General features: G+C 31.2%; 1 protein-coding gene across 1 annotated transcript in view; it reads right to left on the reverse strand.

The window, feature by feature from the left end:
- The window catches only part of LOC129223803 (protein groucho-like), a 331,565-nt gene that overhangs the window by 143,645 nt on the left and 164,631 nt on the right, over nt 1-23,289 (reverse strand). Inside the window, exon 6 of the mRNA XM_054858158.1 lies at nt 7,762-7,824. Within this exon, the coding sequence (XP_054714133.1) occupies nt 7,762-7,824 (63 nt within the window). The remainder of the gene's footprint in view (nt 1-7,761; nt 7,825-23,289) is intronic.

Raw genomic sequence — 23,289 nt, forward strand, 5'->3', positions numbered from 1 at the left:
GTGTGTAGGTGTATGTGTGTATGTGTTTGTGTGTATATGTGTGTGCGTGCGCGTGTGTGTGTATATGTGTGTGCATGTGTGTGTAGGTGTATGTGTGTGTGTATGTGTTTGTGTGTCTATGTGTGTGCGTGCGTGTGTGTATGTGTAGGTGTCTGTATGTAATTGTGTGTGTGTGTGTGTTTGTGTATGTGTGTGTAGGTGTATGTGTGTATGTGTTTGTGTGTATATGTGTGTGCGTGCGCGTGTGTGTGTATGTGTTTGTGTATGTGTGTATAGGTGTATGTGTGTGTATGTGTTTGTGTGTATATGTGTGTGCGTGCGTGCGTGTGTGTAGTTGTGTATGTATGCGCGTGTGTGTAGGACATGGATGCAACCTGGAGACGGCTTTCGCTATAGGAGAAGCATTGTGAGGAGCCGGTCGACGGTGATGGTGCGGAGGGCGGCGATGGGAAAATAAAATCAAAGGACGTCAAAACAGTCAAGTGAGAACCACGTGGATTTGATTCAACACTTCAAATAGTAATTTAAACGTTTATTTAATACTAAAATAATTAGTAAAACTTCAGTTTATAGCAGCAAAGCCTCAAACTATATAAAAAAGTTATTGATAAATCAAACATTCAAATGCATTATTACACTGCTGCAGTAATACTACACAGTTACTAACCAACATTTTAACTCTTAAAATGTTGGTTAGTATAATACTCTTTAAATGCTACGCTCTCTCTCTCTATTTGTAAAAGACATGGCGTGACTCTTACTATAAAGCGGAGAAACTATAAAAACTAAAAATACAATTTATAGCACTTAAATGTTAAAAAATGTAAAAGATGTTTTTTTATACAAATAAGTCAACTTTCGAATACAGTATTACATTAACGCAATACTGCACAATTACTAACAAACATTTCAACTCTTAGCTCTATTTGTAGAAGACATGGCGTGATCTCTCACTATAAAACGAGGAAACTGTAGAGAAAAAAAAATAACATCCCATAAAATCTAAAAGAAAGAATAAAAAAGGATTTTGCACTCCCCCCAACAGTTCTGAGCCAGAAGCACTGGTTGAAGCAAGGCTTAAAGGAGAAAATATTATTCAGACTTAGAATTTACTGCGAGGATCTTTTCCGTACTCCGGAGGCCAAACGGTCCGTTTCCTTAAACACTGCTGGCCGGGCAACTCTGTCAATATTGACCATGGTTCGCCTACTGGATAAAATCTCTCCCCATACACAATTACTCTTGCAGATGCTGGATTAAATCTCTTCTGACGTAACTTTTGCACTGGAATGGATTCCTTTTAGGACCGTTGTTGGACAAGTATTCACGTCAAACTGAATAAGACATTTTCGCATTAGGCTATGTTAAAAGTATTTAAGTAAAACTACGTTTTTAACCTAATACATGAGTAACTTTTATCACAGTTTTCACTAGCAAGCTTAACATGTTTTTATTTGTTGTTGCATTGTTTCACTCTTGCACGTAACTTTTGCATTTGAATGGATTATCTTTTTGGACAATTGTTGGACTACTATTGATGAGAAATGAATAAGGTATTTTCGCATCAGCTTCTTTTTAAAGTACTAAAGTACTGCGTTTTTAATCCAATGCGTGAGTAACTTTTATCAAAGTTTGAAAACCAAACTAAATATGTTTTATTTCTATGTTGCTTGTTTTCACTCTTGTATGCTACTTTTCACTTGAATGGAATACCGTTTAGGGCTGTTGTTGGACATGTTTGTTCAGAAATGAATTTAGCATTTTTGCATCAGCCTATTTAAAATACCAAAGTAAAACTGCGTTTTTAATCCAATGCGTAAGTAACTTTTCATTTTTGTAAACCAAACTTAATAAGCTTTTATTTGATGTCGTATTGTTTCACTCTAGTACTTAACTTTTTCACTTGAATGGGTTAGCTCTTAGGGCTGTTGTTAGACATGTATTGTTGAGAAATTAATAAGGCATTTTTGCATCAGGCTCTTCTAAAAGTACTAAAGTAGTGTGTTTTTAATCCAATGCGTAAGTAACTTTTATTACAATTTTGAAAACCAAACTTAATATTCTTTTATTTGATGTTGTATTGTTTCACTTTAGTACTTAACTTTTGTGAATGGGTTATCTCTTAGGTCTGTTGTTGGACATGTATTGTCGAGAAATTAATAAGACATTTTTGCATCAGGTTCTTTTAAAAGTACTAAAGTAGTGTGTTTTTAATCCAATGCGTAAGTAAGTATTGCAGTTTTGAAAACCAAACTTGCTTTTATTTGATGTTGCATTGTTTCACGCTTAGAAGTACTGGATTAAATCTCTTCTGACGTAACTTTTTCACTGGATCGCATTCCCTTTTAGGACCGTTGTTGAACAAGTATTCAAGGGAAACTGAATAAGACATTTTCACATTAGGCTAGGTTAAAAGTAATTAAGTAAAACTATGTTTTTAACCTAATACATGAGTAACTAGCAAGCTTAACATGTTTTTATTTGTTGTTGCATTGTTTCACTCTTCCACGTAATTTTTGCACTTGAATGGATTATTTCTTAGGACTGTTGTTGGACATGTATTGTCGAGAAATTAATAAGGCATTTTCGCATCAGGCTCTTTTAAAAGTGCTAAAGTAAAACTGCGTTTTTAATCCAATGCATGAGTAACTTTCATCCAAGTTTAGAAAAACAAACTTAACATGTTTTTGTTTGATGTTGCATAGTTTCACTCTTGCACGTAACTTTTGCACCTACGCTCTTCCAAAAATAGTAAAGTAAAACTGCATTTTTAACCCAATGTATGAGTAACTTTTATCAAAGGGTTTGAAAACTTAATATGTTTTTATTTGCTGTTTTATTACTTCCTTTTTTTAAAGTATTATGTTAAAGCAAAACGATTTTTAGCCATAGTCTGCGTAACTTTTCTGAACGTTTTGAAAATCAAACTTAATACTTTTTTTAATGTTACCAATATTACAGGATCATATCAATTATTTGTCTTTAATTATTTATTAATCTTTAATTATTACTTAAATTTATTATTAATCTTTAATTATTTGCTTGGTTTTACACGATAGATAGTTTTGTTTAAAAACCAAAACTATAAGCATATTAGTTTTATTCTCCACAAAAAAAAAAAAAAAAAGTGCCACCTAATTATTTTCCTCAGACATTATCTGAAATATTTTAAGTTTCAACCAAGTCCTCGACACGCATAACATGGAAGCTATACAAATATAATATTATATCAATTAAATATATATTTCAATTAATAGATATACTTTCGTTATGAATTTAATATTCATCACGTCTGAGACAAGATCGCCATGTTTGTGGCAAGCGTCACCAAGTCCGTGGGGTAGTTTTTAGACATTAATTTATATAATCTTGTCAGATTGTTATAACTGTAGTATCTGAGTGTAATTAACTATTCTAAGTTTGAAAACATAAGTTGAATTGTTATATCTGTATTTCCCTCTTTTAAAAATTAACGTTATTTGGAGTATGATACGTTAAAAATTCCATCTTGTTAGTTACAGTTATGTTTCTAACTTTACTGATTCGTTATCACCGTCAACTGCCATATACGTTAATCATTGCATCCAAGCTATTAAAACACAATTTTATTTTTATATACGAGCTTAAGTAATAGTTGAAAATGCGTTAAGAAATTATAATGCCGGTGAAAGTTCTTCAAGGGTTGAAGGAAACTTTCGTAAAGACAAAAACACCCGAGAAAATATGTTAAATAATAGAAGCAAAAAATAGAAAATCATGAATTTACAGTAAAGAAAGTTATGTTACAGACAAAGAGCAAGATCCAATGACGGATAGAAAACTAGAAAAATAGAAACAAAATGAATCCCCCCTTTCTTCTAGTTCTAAAAAAGCGAAATCTTTTTACACTTTATCAATGTTAATCTTGCTAATTGATGTGTAATATTTTGTAATTAGTTCAATTAGGCAAGATTTTTGAAAATTTGATGTGTTTCACAAAAAGAAAGACTGACAGACGAGAATGAAAAGAAAGGAAAAATTGACAGACAAGAATGACGAGAAAAGAGAATGGAAAAAAAAAGAGATCGACAAAAAAAAAAAAAAAAGACAAACTTTTCCATTTACGCAAACTAAAAATAAATCAATGATTGGAATTAAAAAAAAAAGAACTACAATAAGAACTAATGCAACTTTAAATTGCATTTTAATTTTCTCATTTTTTATTTTTAACTCATTTCTTATTTTTAAAAACTATTTCTCAGTTCACTAGATCAATGTAAGAAAGTTCTCTTAAGTGAAAAAGAAGTATGTAAGTAAGAAAGACTCCTCAATGACCCATACATAAATAACTTCCTTTTCAATGTTTTTTCCCCCCAAATACATAACAAAGTACTTGAACACAACACGAGTCTTAATCTACACATAAAGGGCTATCCATTGTACTGAACTTAGTATCCGAAGTAAACACCGGAACATGTAAAGTTGGATAACAAACTTAATCGTGCGACTGAAAATGCTTGTCTTTGAAAGATCATAAAAATGATCGAAAAAGATGGATGTATGGATGAGAACAGCGCGAGAAACAACGTGAGAAAATGTTTTGAGAGAGTTCCAACTTTTTAGGAATTGTAAACATCAATGCAGTAGTGTATTTACAGATTTAGAGGCATTTCGTAATACATTTTTGAGGGCCACTTATAGATGAAGAGAACTCCGAAAGATACTTTTTAAGTGCCTTTTTGCCTTGACTTCGGGGGTGCTATGTCGTGCGAGCCTCTTGCAATTGCTACAGATGAGATGTGGTAAATCCACCACGGTATCAATGCCAGAAAGCTATATTTTGACGTTTCTTTTAGATTTTGTAATTTGTGTTGATCCCTGTTCTATAAATTGAATAAAGTCATTGATTAAAACCAGAATTACCGAGTAAAAATTTTCAATAACAGTTACGACAATATTGCAATAACAGTTACGACTGTTGTTTACAAGGAAATATGAACAAATCAAAAAGTAATAATAGATGAAAAACGCTATAATGAAGATTTTGGGCTTGAATAACAAATGCTTTTAATCGTAGCAAGTTATCGTTATTATTTCTCCTTTTTAAGGGAATTTAGTGAAATAGAAATAATCGAAACCTCACTTCTAAACAAAACCTACAGCGTTAAAAAGATTCCAAGTTTTTTTTTTTTCACAATACTTTTTTCAATACGTTGGTTAAAAGTAACCAATTGTTTGCATTTTTGACAAATTTAGCTAAGTTTATGTAAGGATTGCTAAAACTCTAACAAATTCACTAATACTGGAAAAAAAATCCTTGCTCAAAGTTCACTAAGTTTTTGAAAAACTACAATACTTTATAACTTTTTAACAAAACATAATTACTTTTTGGATGAAGTTAGGCGCTATGTTTAAGTGTTTGAACTAGTAACCAATCAGCATACACTGTAAAGTATTTTGCCAGAAGTTGATTCTAAACGAGCGAAATTTTGACTGTTTGACTACTTGATATTAAGTTTTGATGAACAAAAATAAATTACAATTGTTTCTCTTCATTTAAGAGCTTGACTAAAATAAAACATGATTTTACGTTTTTCACTTTAAACTTTCATGCAATGATAGAACTCGAAAATTAAATAAAGCTCAGTTTTTTCAAAAACAGTCATCAATTATGATTGTGAGAATATCATCAACACCGGCCAGCATGTATGTGTGTAGTCATCGAGCACATTTCAGTACCCGAATAATTCTTAAAAGAGTCAAACTGTTAAAGCAATAAAACAAAAATAAAAAATGAAGTGGCAAAAATGAGACAGAAATAATAATAATACAAAAATAGTATTAGCAATGTTCTGCCAACAAAAAAAAGTTTTTGATGGTAGAATTTTTGATGGGTAAGTGTTTTAGTAAAATTATTATTAAAACGTCATTAATGTGTTTCGGAACTTTATTCTTTCCATTTGTCGGACAGTAAAATTATCATTAAAACATCCTTAATGTGTTTCAGCACTTAGTTTTTTCCATTTGTAGGATAGTAAATTTATTACTAAAACACCATTAATGTGTTTCGGAACTTTTTTTTTTTCATTTGTAAAATAGTAAAACTATCACTCAAACATCATTAACATGTATCGGAACTTTATTCGTTTCATTTGAAGGATAGTAAAATTATTACTAAAACACCATTAATTTGTTTCGGAACTTAGTTCTTTTCATTTGTAGGATTGTAAAATTATTACTAAAACACCATTAATGTGCTTCGGCACTTTGTTGTTTTCATTTGTAAAATAGTAAAATTATCACTAAACCACCATTAATATGTTTCGAAACTTTATTCTTATCATTGTAGGATGGTAACATTATTACTAAAACGCCATTAATGTATTCAGAACAATCACATTTAAAAACAAAAAGCTATCTCCCAGGGAGTTTTTTTACAATGAAAACATACATCACCTTTCAGCAGCAGTTTTATTTACAAAATGATTTCACGAGACTTGTCAGAAGTAAACTAGACACTAAGATGTTTACGTGAGAAAATTACAATGCTACGCCAAATAGCTCTGACTGGAAAAAAAAAAAAGACACCAATAGCTTACTCCACTTTCAGGAAGGCAATAAAAACTGAAGGTAAAAAAAGTACGAAGGAAACTTCAAACACCCTGAAGCTGCAAAAACATCGGAGACAAGTAAGAAAAATTCTTTAGGGGCTGGATTTTTATGGGTTTCATGTGCCCTCGGGCAACGGCGAATCTAGATTAAACACTGTTTGTCCAGAGGCTGGGTCAATATTGCCATTTGCTCATCCTCTGGATTAAATCTCACCCCAGTAGCCATTACTCCTACAGACGCAGGATTAAGTCTCTTCAAATGGAATGCTATACTTATTTCCGGTTGCCTTCAAAATGATTGGATAGTTTAGTATCGCAAAAAAAGATGGAAAGAAACCTTTTTTTTTTGGTGGAAGGTATGATTGTGCATGTAATAGAAAATTTTCGTTTTAACCACAGCAGAGCCTCAATTATCTGGCCTCTGATTATATCGTTTTTGCTTTATCACGTACCAGTTACGTCACCTAACTTTGTGTGATTTTCAAACCAAAAAAATATGGAAAGAAATGTTGTTTTTGGTGGGAGGTCCGTATTATTGTGCATGTAACAGAAAATTTTAGTTCTAACTACTGTAGAGCCTCATTTATCTGGCCTCTGATAAATGAGGCTCTTTGATTGATTCTGATAAATGAGGTCAGTTTGACCATGGATTGTATGGAAAGGGAAACATCCGGTTTACACGCGGAAATGGACAAATCTATTAACTTTTTGGGATGTCAGCTTTTACAGATGTATGTTAGTCTCTAAATTTAGCAGAGTATCATTCAAACGAACGGAACACGGGCACCAAATGTTTACTTCTCCTCCTCATTCAGGTGGATTCGTCTTAACTGGACGCTTGCCAACTCCATACAATCCGTGGTTGGACAGTATATCGTTTTTGTTCTACCACGCACCAGTTATGTTAGCTAAATTTGTGTGATTTTTGTGGCAAGAAAGAGCATTAAATTTAGATTTTAAATCAATAGCTAGTGCGGCTTTTCCAAATTTGAAGTTGTGTCACTTTCATTGTCGGTGAGCGATATTATAGTGTAAAGCTTCTGTTTTTTGGCATAAAAGGAAACATGTTACTTAATATTTCATCTATTACCAGCTTGGTTTCATTACAAATACCATTCAATTTTACCAATTACTAAAAAAACTTCCTAAAAAATAAAACTCATCAACTTACTTCTTGTGATAGGAACGGAATGATTTGAGCTATGATGGTGTTTAGCCTTTTCGCTATTTCCGTCTGAAAGAAAAAATGGAAAACATTAATATTTTATCTAAAACGCATCAATTTCAGAAAATGACTTTTTTCCTTGAAAAATGATTTATAAATTGCAATATTTAGAAATGTTTTCAATGTTACTTAAAACATAAAACTAATAAAAAATGCAGTTTTGTTGTTATAATAAGTAATATGCAATAAATAACTCTCACCTTAACGAGATTTTACTTAAAACTGCAAAAAAAAAAAAAAAAACTAAACTAAGACATTTGGGATCACATATCAGTATTTATCATAGTATACATTTTAAAAACTTTGTAACAAAGTATAACAACGATATCTATATCTACATCTTTATGCACACAAAAAAGATTTTTTTAATAAACTGAAAAAAAAAGTATTTGATGACAGCAGCATAAAAAACAAGAAATACCAAGAATTCCTCAGCGAAATTTTTTTTTTTTAATTACAATTGGAAAAAATTTCATTACCAAAATCAAAAACATTTAACAATATTCGACAAAATGAAAACAAGCAATAAAACCAATTCAGCAATCATTTAAATTTTAAAGATTTTGAAAATTAAAAAGTAATATGATGATTAACAAAAAGAAGATTTCTATTTGTCGTATCAATAAACTACCAAATGAAAAAATTGGGATAAAAACGTCATGAATAAAAAAAAGAAAGAATAGTATGAATTATTCAGCCCAAATACGTTTTAATATTTCCTAATGAAACAAAAATGTAAAAGTAAAAGTACAATGCTAAATTATAGTAAAGCTTTAGAGAACTTTTAATTCGACAATCAAAAAACAACAAATAAAATTCTTTGATAAGAGCATTAAAAAAATGAAGAAATATCCTGATTTCTTCAGCGATAATATATTTTTTTCCCATTAATGGCAAAAGCTTTTATTGCCATAATCAAAACTCACAATACGGATATCAAAGCGAAATGTAATAAATGTCAGTTTAGAAATCTTTTCAATTTGAAAATTTTCGAAAATTAAAAAGCAATATGATGGGAAAGAGAAAGTAGATAAATTTTTGATGTATCAGTATGTTGGCAAATGAAATTCTAGAACTAAAAAGTCAAAACGAGAAGAAAAATATCATGAATTATCCAGCGTAAATAGATATTATTACTTCCTAATGAAAATATATTTCAATACTTTCTAATTAAAAATGTTTTACCGGAATAATCAAAGCCCACTAAGAGAAAGTGCAATAAAAGGCAATAATCGTATTCTTGATTTGAAACATTTTAAAACTAAAACAACAATAATAAAAGCTTCAAAATACTTTCGGTGCGACAATAATAGCAACAAATAAAATTCTTTGATAAGAGAGGAAAAAAAGGAGGAAATATCAAGATCCAGCGTAAATACACTTAAGTATTTCCTAATGAAATGCAAAATGTTTCATTGGAATGATCAAAACTCATGCTTGGGTTTATTAAAAAAAAGCGTATTAAAATACAATAATTATCTTGATTTGAAACATTTTCTACTAAAGAGTACTACTAAAATAAAGTACAATTTTATAAAGCGTTTAATGCTACAAAACACACACACACACACACACACACACACAAATACGATTTCTTGATTAGCGGTGAAAAAATGAAGAAATATATATATAAAAAAATCTCCAAATTATAAGGAAAATTCGTTTTTTTTAATCATAATTGCAAAATTTTTCAATGCCAATATTAAAACTAATATTAGTAGAAAAAGAGAGAAATGCAATAAAAGTCAATTTAATGATCTATTTTATTTTAAACACTTCAAAAATTTGAAAGCAACGTGATAACAAAGAGGAAGTCAATAAATTTTTGATGTATCTATCAATTGGCAAATAATATCCTTAAGAAAAAAAAAAAACAAGCAGAAATTACCCCGAATTATCCAGCGGAAGTACATTTTTTAATATTTCATAATGAAATTAAAAAAAAATGTTTCATTGTAATAATCGAAACTGTATGGGGTAATTATCAAAAAGTGCAATAAAAGGCAATAATCATCTTCTTGATTTGAAACATTTTAAAAGAAAAAGAGCAATCCTAAAACGAAATAAAGCTCTAGCTAAAAAATCTCGAATAAAATTCTTTTATAAGAGCGGTGAAAAAAGGAAGAAATATCAAGAACTCTCTAGCGATAAAATATTTTTATTTTTCATTATAATCGCAAAAGTTTTCATTGCCATAATCAAAACTCACAATACGGACATCAAAGAAAAAAGTAAAGAATAAAATGCGATAACAATCTTTAATTCTCTGTGATTAGGAAAATTTCAAAAATCGAAAAGCCTTAAGGGATAAAAAAATACTTTGAGAGAATTCTTTCGAAAAGTCTATTGCCTAAGCGACAAATAACACATCCAATTCAATGGGAACAACGCCTCTTCCATTCACCCATTCGCAGCGCAATTAGATCAGGGGGACGAATAACAAAATGATAGGCGCTATACAAACACAGCCTTACAAACAAGCGGCTTTTATGTACGAAGCGATAAAAACTAATAAAATAAATACAAAGGAGGGACGGAATCGTTTCGTTTTCAAAAATCCATTAAACATATTCCGGGAAACGACTGCAAAACGGCAGAGTGCAAAAATGCCTCTTCATAAACATTAAAAAAAAAAAGGAAAAAGGGGAGGAAAAAAAAAGAAAGGTAAACACGAGAAAGGGTGTGAGAGGTGAAGGGAAGGTTCGAACGCAGATTACCGTTTGCGATAATTTGTTTGGTCCGTTTCGGGTTCTGGTTCGGCGGTTGGGAGCTGGATCGAACAGACTGAGATGAAGTGTGAATGGAGTTTAAGGCTCATTAAGCGGCACAGGAGCGTGGAGCCATTAAGGTCCCGCTCTCTGCCCGCTCCTTTTCGGTTGCCGTGGCAACGGGAATGATGCTCCGGGACAAACGGTTCAATCTCTGGAAATGGGGGGAAATGCGAAGGATACCCTCGGCTTTTCTCGTTAAACAGGCGCTAATAACGAGTTTAGAAAGAGGCTGTGGTTTTCGGAGATTTTTGGTTTCTGGGGGCTTTGAAAATTTTAAGTGATTTCACTTCATTCAGGACGATACTCCGATGCCTTTTGAAAATATACTCTCGACTCTTATAATTACAGAAATTACATATCAATAGCAAATTTGTATTTTCCAATAAATAATTATGCAAATAACTAAATCAATTAATATATAACATTAACACGAACATAATAAAACGTTAAACATACACCAGCCATGTTCGTTTTAAGCGTAGTAAGTAAAGCGTTTAGAAACTACTATACATACACATTACGCAATCACAAGCACACTCTAATGGTTTTTCTCGTTAACTAGGTGCTCATAAGCTCATAAAGAGTTAGAGAGAGGCTGCGGATTTTGGAGATTTTCGGTTTCTTGGGGATTTGAAGACTCGAAATGATTTCACTTCATTCGAGAAGCTACTCCGATGTCTTTCCCAAATTCAAATATTTTTTTCTCATCTTGAAATCACACAAATTAGAAGTCAGTAGTATAATTATGCTTTCAAACAAATATTAACGCAAATAATAAACGAAATTGGGCCATTCCACGGAAAAAGGTCATTTTGTCCAGTACGTGATGATCATACATTAACTTAAAAATAATATTTTTATCGGGTAATGAGCAAATTTTATTGCTTAAGAAATCACAAACGTATGTGAGATTTTTAAAGTAAAACAATTCGTAATTACCTTTCAAAATTATTACCTGTTGATGAAATATATAACTGTTACCGTTGCGATGTTTCTAATCGTAAATTAAGTTAAAAAATGGCTTGATTCATTAAGCCTAACCAGGTATTGAATAGTTGAAAAAAGGAAAATGGTTTTAAGCAATTGCGTTATATTTTTCTCGCTGAATCTATTAGTGTCGGACATTCAATTCGGGGAATTGTTACATACTTATAATTCTAGTCAGTTATTCTGCACAAAACGTGCAGAAACGTCGTACCATTCCAGGAAAATGCACTAATACAACAAAGAGAGAGGGAGAGAGTGGGACAGGAGAAAACGATAAAAAAAAATTAAAATTTACTCCAACACAACAATTGTCAGTGGAAGAAATGATGATTAATAATCTATTTCAGCATCAGTATTAAAAGTAATTTAATGAGGATTTACGAAAGTGGTTTTAAGCAACAGCATCATATTTTGTATCTCTTCATTTATTAGAGTGAGGCATCTAATGAAGGGAAGTAGTTGCACCCTTTTAACTGTAAATCTAGTTGCTTCTTCTGCATTAAGTGCACAATGACGTAACAATTATGGAAAATGTACTAACATACAACAAAAAGGAAAAGAAAAAGATGACAGCAGAAGAAAGAAAATGTACTGCAACAAAGCAAATGCTACCAGAAGGAATGATCCTTAATAAACTAGTTTAGCATTATTAATAAAAGTAAGTTAATGTGGATTTAGGAAAATGGTTTTAGGCAACAGCATCATATTTTGTATCTATTTATTCATTTGTCGGACATTTAATTAAGCGGAGTAATTGAATTATTTCAGTTGATAAATCTAGTTGCTTCTTCTGCATAAAGCGTACAATGGCGTACCATCCCTGAAAAATGCACTAATACAGCAAATAGAGAAGGAGAGAGGGAGAGAGAGGAGAAAACGATCCTAAAAATAAAATGTACCGTAGCACAACAGTTGTCAGTGGAAGAAATGATGATTAATAATCGAGTTCAGCATCAGTATAAAAGTAATTTAATGAGGATTTACGAAAGTGGTTCTAAGCAACAACATCATATTATTTTGCACAATTTCATTTATTAGTAATGCATGTAATGAGGGGAAATGATTGCACCTTTTTAATACTTAATAAATCTAGTTTCTTCTTCTGCATTACGAGCACAATGACGTAACATGTATGGAAAATGTACTAACATACAACAAAAAGATGACAGCAGCAGAAAAAAAATGCACTCCAACCCAGCAAATGCTACCAGAAGAAATTATCCTTAATAAACTAGTTTAGCATTATTATTAAAAGTAAGTTAATGTGGATTTAGAAAAATGGTTTTAAGCACAGCATCATATTTTGTATTTCTTTATTTATTAGTGTCGGCCATCTAATTAAAGGGAGTAATTGAATCTTTTCAGTTGATAAATCAAGTTGCTCCTTCTGCATAAAGCGTACAATGATTTACCATTCATGGAAAATGCACTAACATACCATAAAGAGAGAAAAGAAAAAGATGACAGCAGAAGAAAGAAAATGTGCTCCAAAACACAAAATGCCACCAAAAGATATTATCACTACTAAACTAGTAACTTATTTTAGTCAGATTACTTATAGTAAGTTACTGGATTCAAATATGAAAAAGAAAACGAAAATGGTTTTACGTAACTGCATCTAATAGTGTAGGACATCTAATTAGGGGGAATAATTGAATCATTTTAACAGTTGATAAATCTAGTTTTTCTTCTGCATAAAGCGTACAATGGCGTACCATTCATGGAAATTGCACTAACATACAACAAAGAGAGAAAAGAAAAAGATGACAGCAGAAGAAAGAAAATGTACTCCAAAACAGCAGATGCCACCAGAAAATTATCACTACTGAACTAGTAACTTATTCTAGTAAAATTACCAATAGTAAGCTAATAAAGACTCAAAAATTAAAAAGAAAAAGAAAATGGTTTTATGTAACTGCATCTATTAGTGTCGGACATCTAATTAGGGGGAATAATTGCATCATTTTAACAGTTGATAATTTTGGTTTTTTCTTCTGCATAAAGGATACAAAACTGTACCATTCATGGAAATTGCACTAACCTACAACAAAGAGAGAAAAGAAAAAGATGACAGCAGAAGAACGAAAATGTACTCCAAAACAGCAAATGCCACCACAAGAAATGATCACTACTAAACTAGTAACTTGTTTTAGTAAGATTACTTATACTATGTTAATGAGGATTCAAAAATGAAAAAGGAAAAGGTTTTATGTAACTGCATCTATTAGTGTCGGTCATCTAATTAAGAGGAATAATTGCATGATTTCAACAGTTGATAAGTTGAGTTTTTTCTTCTGCATAAAGGACACAAAACTGTACCATTCATGGAAAATGCACTAACATACAACAAAGAGAGAAAAGAAAAAGATGATAGCAGAAGAACGAAAATGTACTCCAAAACAGCAAATGCCACCACAAGAAATGATAACTACTAAACTAGTAACTTATTTTAGTAAGATTACTTATACTAAGTTACTGAGGATTCAAAAATGAAAAAGGAAAAGGTTTTATGTAACTGCATCTATTAGTGTCGGTCATCTAATTAAGGAGAATAATTGCATGATTTCAACAGTTGATAAGTTGAGTTTTTTCTCCTGCATAAAAGACACAAAACTGTACCATTCATGGAAAATGCACTAACATACATTAAAGAGAGAAAAGAAAAAGATGACAGCAGAAGAACGAAAATGTACTCCAAAACAGCAAATGCCACCAGAAGAAATGATCACTGCATGAATCAGGTTCAACCGCACAGATATTTGGCCCAGAGCTCTTTCAGTACACAAGTCACGTTCTCAAACCCCAGCCTCCACCTCCAGGGCCAATTCGCCACGCATCTCCCCTCAGTACGGAGGCAGCGAGTAGGTTCTGCTCCAAATTCGATTTGGTGGAAGGAAAAAAAATCGTATGCCGCAACCCCCCTCTTAGCTGGGTAGATCTAGTTAGGGTCCAATAAGACAACTCGTACCTGATGCTTTGATATACTTCTCCAGTGTTCGTGCATCTTTTCTTCTTCATTTTTTTTTTCTGTTCTGAAGACGTTTAACTCACACGCTACTGAGAGAAGTGATTTTTTGAATTTTTTTTTCTCTCTCGATTCTTTTGCTCGCTTTTTGCAATCATTTGTCTGATTCTTCTTTTTGAAAGAAAAAAGTCATGAACTGCTGGATGGAGTGTTTGTCTACAAAGATGAATGCGACCTCACTACGCATTTTGTTTTTGTTTTTTTTAGCTCTTTATGGATTCTGCATGGAAAAATTTAGTCAAAAATTGCTCTTTCGTTTAAATGATAAGAATAAATTTTGAACAACATACGTTATTTTTTCTAGTAATAAGTTTTAACTTAAGTGTCATATTTAATCAGTCAAAAATTGCGTCTGTTACTTTATATTCAATACAACTCACTCGTTATGAATTCTGATACTTCAAAAAAAAAAAAAAAAAAAAAAAAAAAGAGGGAGAGACAGAGAGAAGTAGAAAATGTAATGGAGAGTTTAACAGAAATTTCACAGAACTAAATTTGTTCACATGACACATAACTATTTATAAATTTATTAATTATTCAGGTATTAAAAATATACTTGTGAAGTACCATTGATGAAAGAAATGTGAGAAAAAGTACCAGTATCAATAATGGTTTTACACAATATCATTCGAAAAAAGAAAAGTAAATTAAGAAGGGAAATTACACTTTCTTCAAAAGTAGTTTGTTGATACTCTGATCATCCTATTTATGTTCATACGTAAGATAACGTACCTTATGTCGTTCGTAATTACAGCCGAAAGCATTTAACACGAGATATATTACTCTGAACAATCCTATTCTGCTATGAGCATATAATATTCCATTTTTAGTCAAAACTGAATGGGAGAAATAAAAAATCATAAAGTACAAAGAATTAAAGTTAAAAAAACATAAAAAAAAATTCACGATATTTCTTTTTTTATTGAATGTAAATATAATCCAATGCAAAAATGAAGATTTCTACTTAAAACAAAATTGAAACCACCCACTTAGAAGAAACAGAGTCAGAAATTCAAGAGTAATGTTAATTTAACTATAACAAAATTTTAAATAGATTTTTGAATTTGGCACTTTAAATATAATTGTATGATTGGTAGAATTACCAATCTGATACGAGATGAGATGAAAACGCTTCCCAAAGAAGATACATTATAACCAAAAGTCTTGATCTTTCTTTCTCTTTATTACCGAATTCAATTTTTTCGTGGCAACAACTATTGATCAATCGAGCAGGTAATAATATTTAAAGACTTGAAAGCCCGAACTAAAACTTTACTGAATTAAAGCACAGTTGAACGTTTTCTTCACAGACACTTCTGTTTTGAGGTCGATTCTCATACAAATCAACAAATAAAATACATGTTAAGAATAAGCCGTTTTTGAAGTTCCTTTTTTGCTGTAAAAAGCTTATTTTCCCCACGAATCCTCACTGTTCAGGATTTTTAATTTTTAAAACGATTTACCTTTTGAATATTTTAATTTTAAGTCTACCTTCCTGTAATGAAACATACATTCAGTATTACATACAGTAATTATATAGAGCGAAAGAGGTGATATTAAATTACTTTATCATCTATAATATGTTGGATTCACATAAGCAAGTTTTACATCTGCAAGTTCACATCATTTTTGCATTAAAAAAAAAGTACTCTCTGTGACTCCAAAACAAATTTGGCTAAATTTTTTCTCTTTTTTCAAATTTTTGGTTTTTTTGACATTGTCGATTGTACTCTTAATTTTTAGCACAAAAAAAAGTTACTTCTTTTTTAGGCTATCGCCATACAGTGTATCGTTTCAATTCATAAACATTTAAAATTATCTCTTGCTTTTGGAAATTTTATTGGCTCTTTTCATGCGCTCACAAAGTCAAGAGTTTTGAATTCCTATGTTAATACCTGAAACACGACTTTAAAATGCAAAAAGACCATTAAACCTGTCCTTTCACATTTGTACAAATTCGTGTCTATTTCTAAATAAGAATAAAAAATTCGTGTTTTCAATTTCTTTTCAGTATTCAGATTTCTCCCTAAAGAAGTACATGACAACAGACTCTTTCCCAGAAAAATATCGATGAGGCGTAAAGAGAAGAGTATAAAAGAAAATTATAAAAAAAAATTACAAAATAAAACGGAAACTAAAACCCAGAGCTTCTAAGAAAAGAGATCATTGAAAGACTCTGGGTTCACCAGAATCGTTATTTAACCCAGAAGAGCAGTTGGGATTAAAGTCACGTTTCTTGGCCTGTTCTCTTATTTTCCATTTTCTTTGGGGTTGATTTACCGCACATTCACTACCGTCGTCTGAAATTACCGGAATCTGACTATGATACGTCAAAAATTTAACAAATATTTATTAATAATATTGAGCTACATAGGGTGTCTAATATTTAAAGTTAAGCATTGTTAAATATTTGTTTATTGAGTTTTATAAGATTCAAAAATCCTTTTTCACTAATAGAATAAGCAATTGGCCCTTTATATTTGAAAGGAACTTAGGAAAAAGATTTTGATATATATAAAGAGCAAGTATATATAAAATACAGGATGTATAAACTCTCTTGTATGGCTGAAACAAAACTATACAAACTGTCTTATGTGTCTCAAACAGAGATATACAAACTCTTATTTTCTATTCTTTGAGATAGATTTACTGCATATTCACTACTGCTGTCTCAGATTTACGGAATCTGACTTTAATCTGTCAAAACATTTAACAGATATTTATAAATAATACTGAGCTAAATAGGGCGTTTAATATTTAAAATTATAGTTTTGTTAAGTATTTGTTTAGTAAGTTTCTGTTAGATTCTCAAACCCTCTCTCTCTTATAGAATTAGTAATTGGCAGTTTATACTTGGAAGGAACTAAAGAAAAAGATTTTGATAAGCAAAAATACCAAATAGATATAAAAGACAGGATATAAAAACTCTAATATATACCTCAAACAGAGATATATAAACTCTTTTGTATGTCTCAAACAAAGGTCTACAAACTGTCTTACATGACTCAAAAAGAGGTATACAAGCTCTCGTGGATGTCTTAAACAGAGATACACAAATTCTTTTGAATGTCTCAAAGATATACAAACTCTCATCCATGACTCAAACAGAGACATATTTTAGGCTCTGCTACGGGCAAATGATCGGCAAGCATTTACTGGATTTGAGAGGAATACATTTAAATATTCTTATAATGTCTTTTCAATATAGTAATCCTTTTCTGATTAAACTCTTAAGCTCTCTGCTCACATTTAGTAGCTCACACTTTGCTGCGTTACAAAAATAACTTTATTTTTCAAAATAATAATACTTGTAAAGTGCATCTTTGGAACGTATTTTAAAGAAATTTTGTCACCATTAATAAATCTAACATTAGAGTTTCTCTTTTCAAGAACTATTTGTTTTTGAATAATTAAAAAATATATTATTTCTGTTTTTAGAGTACTGAGTTTTTGCGATATATTTTAGTATCCCGAAAAGATTGATAATATGGCAAAAGTTGAAATTTTAAAACATCAACTTCAAAATGAATGAAAAGATGAATAAAATAGATAAATAAATATAATAATGGCATTATTTTTATGCTAATTTCTTTTCTTATAGTACATAAAACTTATGACAATAAAAATAGAATTGACTTTTTCAAAATCACTTTTGAGTACATGATCCTTTCACAAATCCAAATTAAAATTATGAAATCAATCAAAAGAGTTCTTTGTAGTTCCTTTGACTCAACTTTTGGGGATGTATTGAGTCAGTTTTGAAAATTTTTGTAAAGTTGAAAAATGTGCGGCAGTTGATTAAGAAGTATCAATTACAACATATTGAATTATGGGATTTACTGCAAATGGAACTTGAAGACACTTCATAATCAACGCATTTATGCTTCATGTATAATCATAAAAAAAAATCTGATTATAGAGTCCATAAAATTTAGTTTGTTGAGTTTAAAAGCACAAAAGTACAAGAAATAAAGCTATGCCTAGGCACAAAAAGAATAAATTTTGAGAAAAGAAACGAAAAACAATGTCCCCAAGAAAAGATGATTGCAAGAGCCAACTCTAACAGCATCAGTTTAAAGTTCTTCCGTACAGAAGTCACGTCTCTGATGTTCCACAAGCCTCCTTTCTACAGACTCCCCACTGTACCAAATCACAACCGGAATCCCTTAGTTTCTTATATATCCGCCATTTTTAGCTCAAAATCTGGAAACTTTAGTAGAACTCCATATGAGATACCAAGGGAAATTAAACAGAACCAGGCAAGTTTGGTAAAGAGAAATGAACATGTCATTAAATACGTTAGGAATTCATATCAGGATGACGATCAAATTAAATCATATTTAAGAAGTTCCTATCCTCTCACAAACGCTGTTAGTTTATTTCAGAAAACCTAAAACTGCCCTATGGATATATCTTTTACCAGAGATTACTAATTTGATAACTAGATATGTACAAAAAGAAACATTAAAAGAAGATTTTCATTTTCCTAATGAAAAATAATAAAAATATAAATTAGCCTCAAAAGAGTAACTGTTCAAATAAACATACTTATGAGCAGTGCCCGACAAAGATCGTGCAAGACTAAAAATCCTAGTTTGGAGGCTAATTTTTTCAGAACAAAAGTCTTTCAGATGCTATATTTCACTGAATTTTCCTATAAGCTACGAGAAAATCTTTGTCTGGCTCCAAGATTTTACAATTTTCGTTGACCTCTGCCTATAAGGACTACTGAGGTTAGATATTTCAGTATCGATTATTAATAATGTGCTGGGAATAAAATTCTTATTAAATGTTTCTGTTTTGCATATTTAAAATCATTATTTCAGTTATTAGGAACTACTAACAATGGCATGGTATGAGTTGGGAAAACGAATTGTTTATACGCAGTAAATAAATGTACGTTTATAACTTTGCTTGAAAGTTTAGGACTACGACATGAGTTTATTAGGATTAGTTCCGATGAAGTGAAATGATTTTCTTGATGTCTGTTTAAAATTTAATATTAGTGAAAGAAAAATTGTTGTAAATAGGCTTAATGTAACCAGGGTACAAAAAATCTTGAGGGCAGGTCGCCCGGCGACTAAAAAAATATCTTGACCACGCGTTTTTTTTTTTTTTCAGAACAAGAATAATTCAAAATCCATGCTACACTGCATTTTTTAAACACAAATTAATAATTTGCTTGGTGCCTAAAATGCGTTTCAGGGTCCTATGATTTTACAACTTTTCTTGATCTCTGAACATAAGAGGTCACACAAGCCTAAAAATGGCGAGCGTTCCGACTTGCATTATTCGAACGCTAGTTTCAACCACAGAGAACAACTCCTGGTAGGCTAAGGTGGCACTCCGCTTGAAATTCGATTCGAAAGGAAACAAGGGAGTGCGCTTCACAAACCCACACCCCCGGACGATCCAGTTAGGCGTCGGTAAAACCAGACTGTTTTGATATGCTGATCCCGTATTCCAGACTGTACTTTATTCTTGAAGACGGTGATTTTTAAATCTTCTGTTTCTCTTTGCTTTGTTTTGCAATCATTTGTCCGATTTCGGTCCTTCTTTCTCAAAATCAGCCTCTGCTGGAACGTGTTAGTGTTTGTGACAGACGAAAAAAAAACGGCCCCTGTTCATACGCAATTTACTTCCTTAATCTACACAGAATACCAAACTAGACTTTAAGAACAAGCCACGGATCGTCTTTGAATAAAAAATACCGCTTGAGATCTTTTGTAATCTCACTGCAACAATAAGGACTTTTTCTTTTATCTGGGGGAGGAGGTAGAAGAGGTACTTTAAACAAAATGTCTAAAGTTTGAAACGAAGTTTAAAATTTTAGAATGAAAATAAAAACAATTTTTGTCAACAATCATTATTTCACAGTAAAAAAAAAAGGACTGAGGAGTCGGTAAATTTCCCTCCGAGGCAGTGTTTCGTCCAAAACTTCAGAGTCAGAGTCGTAATCAAAGGTCTTAAAATTCTAGAAGTCAGACTAGTAGAAATGCATCATTCTTTTAGCTTAGTTTTTTAACTGGGAGGAATTTAATAGAAAATTTACAGCACTAACGTTGTTAAACGAGGAATGGTTTTCACTTTGAAAACATTAATTGATATGTTTTCAAAATATAGAGAAATACCATTATTATGAACTTTTGTATTCCAAACATCCGCCAATCTAAGACTCCCTCAGAAGAGACGAATTCAGTAATCTTTTATGATCTCTCTCTCTCTCTCTCTCTCTCTCTCTCTCTCTCTCTATATATATATATATATATATATATATATATATATATATATATATATATATATATATATATATAACTATTAGCATAATCAATGAAATTGTTTAGAAATTATAGTAAAAGGGCAGATAATTTATTTACCCGCGAAAACTGTCGGAAATTTAATTAAGTGCAAAAGATAAAAAGATTTTAGAAATGAATAAAATCATTTCAGATGCTCGCGGCATCATATTGTCTTACTTCATTCAAGACAGTTCAAACCTTTGAAGAAATTAAAATTTAATCAGTTTGATTTATTTATTTTAAAAGCGTTTTTTCCCTTACTTAAAATAAATAAAACAGCATACTTTTATTCAACTCAAAATCAGTAAAAATGTGTATATTCTTTATACTTATTTATTATTATATTTATGCTTGTCTTTAATTTCTATTATAATTATTTAAACTACTATGAATAAAAATACATTAATCACTTCAGAATTAAGTCTAATTCCCGACAGAAAAATTCTTCGATGCCGCAATTTCCACCACTTCGTTTTAACACCAAACGAGTAATTTTATTAGCCATAACTACCACGCGCTAATCCTCTTTCAAAGCACTCACATCAAAATAAAGAAAATCCAAGAACCAAATTAGAAAGGAATACAGAACTCCCTTCCGCGCAAACCACAAGAAAATCTATAGTCTTTAACATCTCCCCCGAGCCTCGAAGAGTTTTAAAAAACAACAAAATCATACAAACTAGTTTCAATCGAGCCATTAAAACGGACCATCCTAATCAGTAAAACGTCGATTTTAGGTTATCTTGCAGTCTTGAGGATCAACTCCCCGGACGTAAGGGATGGCGGGAGGAGTGTGCTGCAGAAAGAATAGACTCGTTGCCCCCTATTCCCCCTAGCGGCACTTGTCGACACGGAGGTTGATCCCAGAAGGCAGTTAGACTTAGCAACCCCTTTTCATCCTCTGATTATTATTTCCAAGGCTTTCGGCTTAAATCCAAAGGGAAAAGATCAGGATGAATGCGGAGGCAGTTGTTTGGCGGAAAATCGCCACTGAGTGGAGTTGAGGTGATTTGCAGGTATTGATCCGATGCTTAAAATGTTAAATAAATATCAGTAACAAATACTTTTCGGGTTAATGATTGAATTTTTTTCTCCATTCAATTACTTACTTTATTTGAATATGTTTCTTTATTAATGAAGCTAAACAAAAATTTGTATTTTAATTAAAAGTTAATTTCAATGAATACTCCTATAATTTAATACAAATGAATATTTATTTTTATAAAAATGTGTTTTGTATCTATACTATTAAAATCTCTGCGCATCTTTGTATGCGTGTGTCTCCTCCGGTCTGCAGAACATTCAGGGGAAGAAGCATTAAAATCACCAACTGTCACCTGTTGCAGGTAGCTGACGGGGGATGGCAAAAGAAACGAGCAGGAGGTGGAGCTCCCTAGTATGTATTAATGTTCTTCATAAAGAACATACAAACTCAGAACAAATGGAGATAGAGTTTGTTGAAAAAATCTCTACTGGATGGAGCTGGTGTAATTTTCAGGAATTAATCTATTATTTAAACCGTTGAATAAATACTAAAAAAAAACTTTTTTTAAAACGTAATTGATTTTTTTTTCATTTAATGATTTTTATAATTGAAGGATATTTCTCTAGATAGCAATGAAACTGTAAAAATTTGTATCTTTTAACTCCTTAAAAGCCATAAACTTTGCTGTAGAGTATGGGCATTTTTATAAATAAAACAATTAAACGGCGACATAACTAACATGATCGTCAAGTTTTGTGGAAACGGGTTCGTAGATTTTGTGTTAATGATAAGATATATGTGTCAATGTGGTCCATTAGAGATGCAAAACTACAACGATTGATCAAAACTTCGTCAATTTACTATTTAACTCAGAAATACTTTTATAATAAATGACATTACTAACGTTTAATTTGCAATCAAAAATATTCTTCAGTAAGAGTTAGGGCTATTTTTTAATCGAAGATAAAATGTAAGTAATGTCATTAATTATTGAAATATTTCAATGATTATCCAATTTGATTTGAAAAATTGATCAAAACTTCGTTAATTTACTATTTAACTTAGAAATATTTCAATAATTAATGACATTACGTACATTTAATTTTTAATTAAAAATAGTCCTGAATAAAAGTAGAAACAAGACAGTATGGATGAGATGATTTCCATTAGCTATATTTCATTTGCATTGTCTTTAAAATAAAATTAATGTATTTTTTAAACAGTTGAAAAAATTTGCTCAATATTAGAATTCTGTAGTCTCAAAAACATGGAAAAAATACATTATTTAAAAAAATGTTCGCATTCGGAAATTTTTAAAATGAATATTTTAAGCATTTGAAATGTGTTAGCACTGATAAAACATCTAAGAGTCAACAAACTCAACTTTAACTCTGTATGCGTTTTTGT

Source organism: Uloborus diversus, chromosome 6 (genome assembly GCF_026930045.1).
Source record: "Uloborus diversus isolate 005 chromosome 6, Udiv.v.3.1, whole genome shotgun sequence".
Taxonomy (NCBI): Eukaryota; Metazoa; Arthropoda; class Arachnida; order Araneae; family Uloboridae; genus Uloborus; species Uloborus diversus.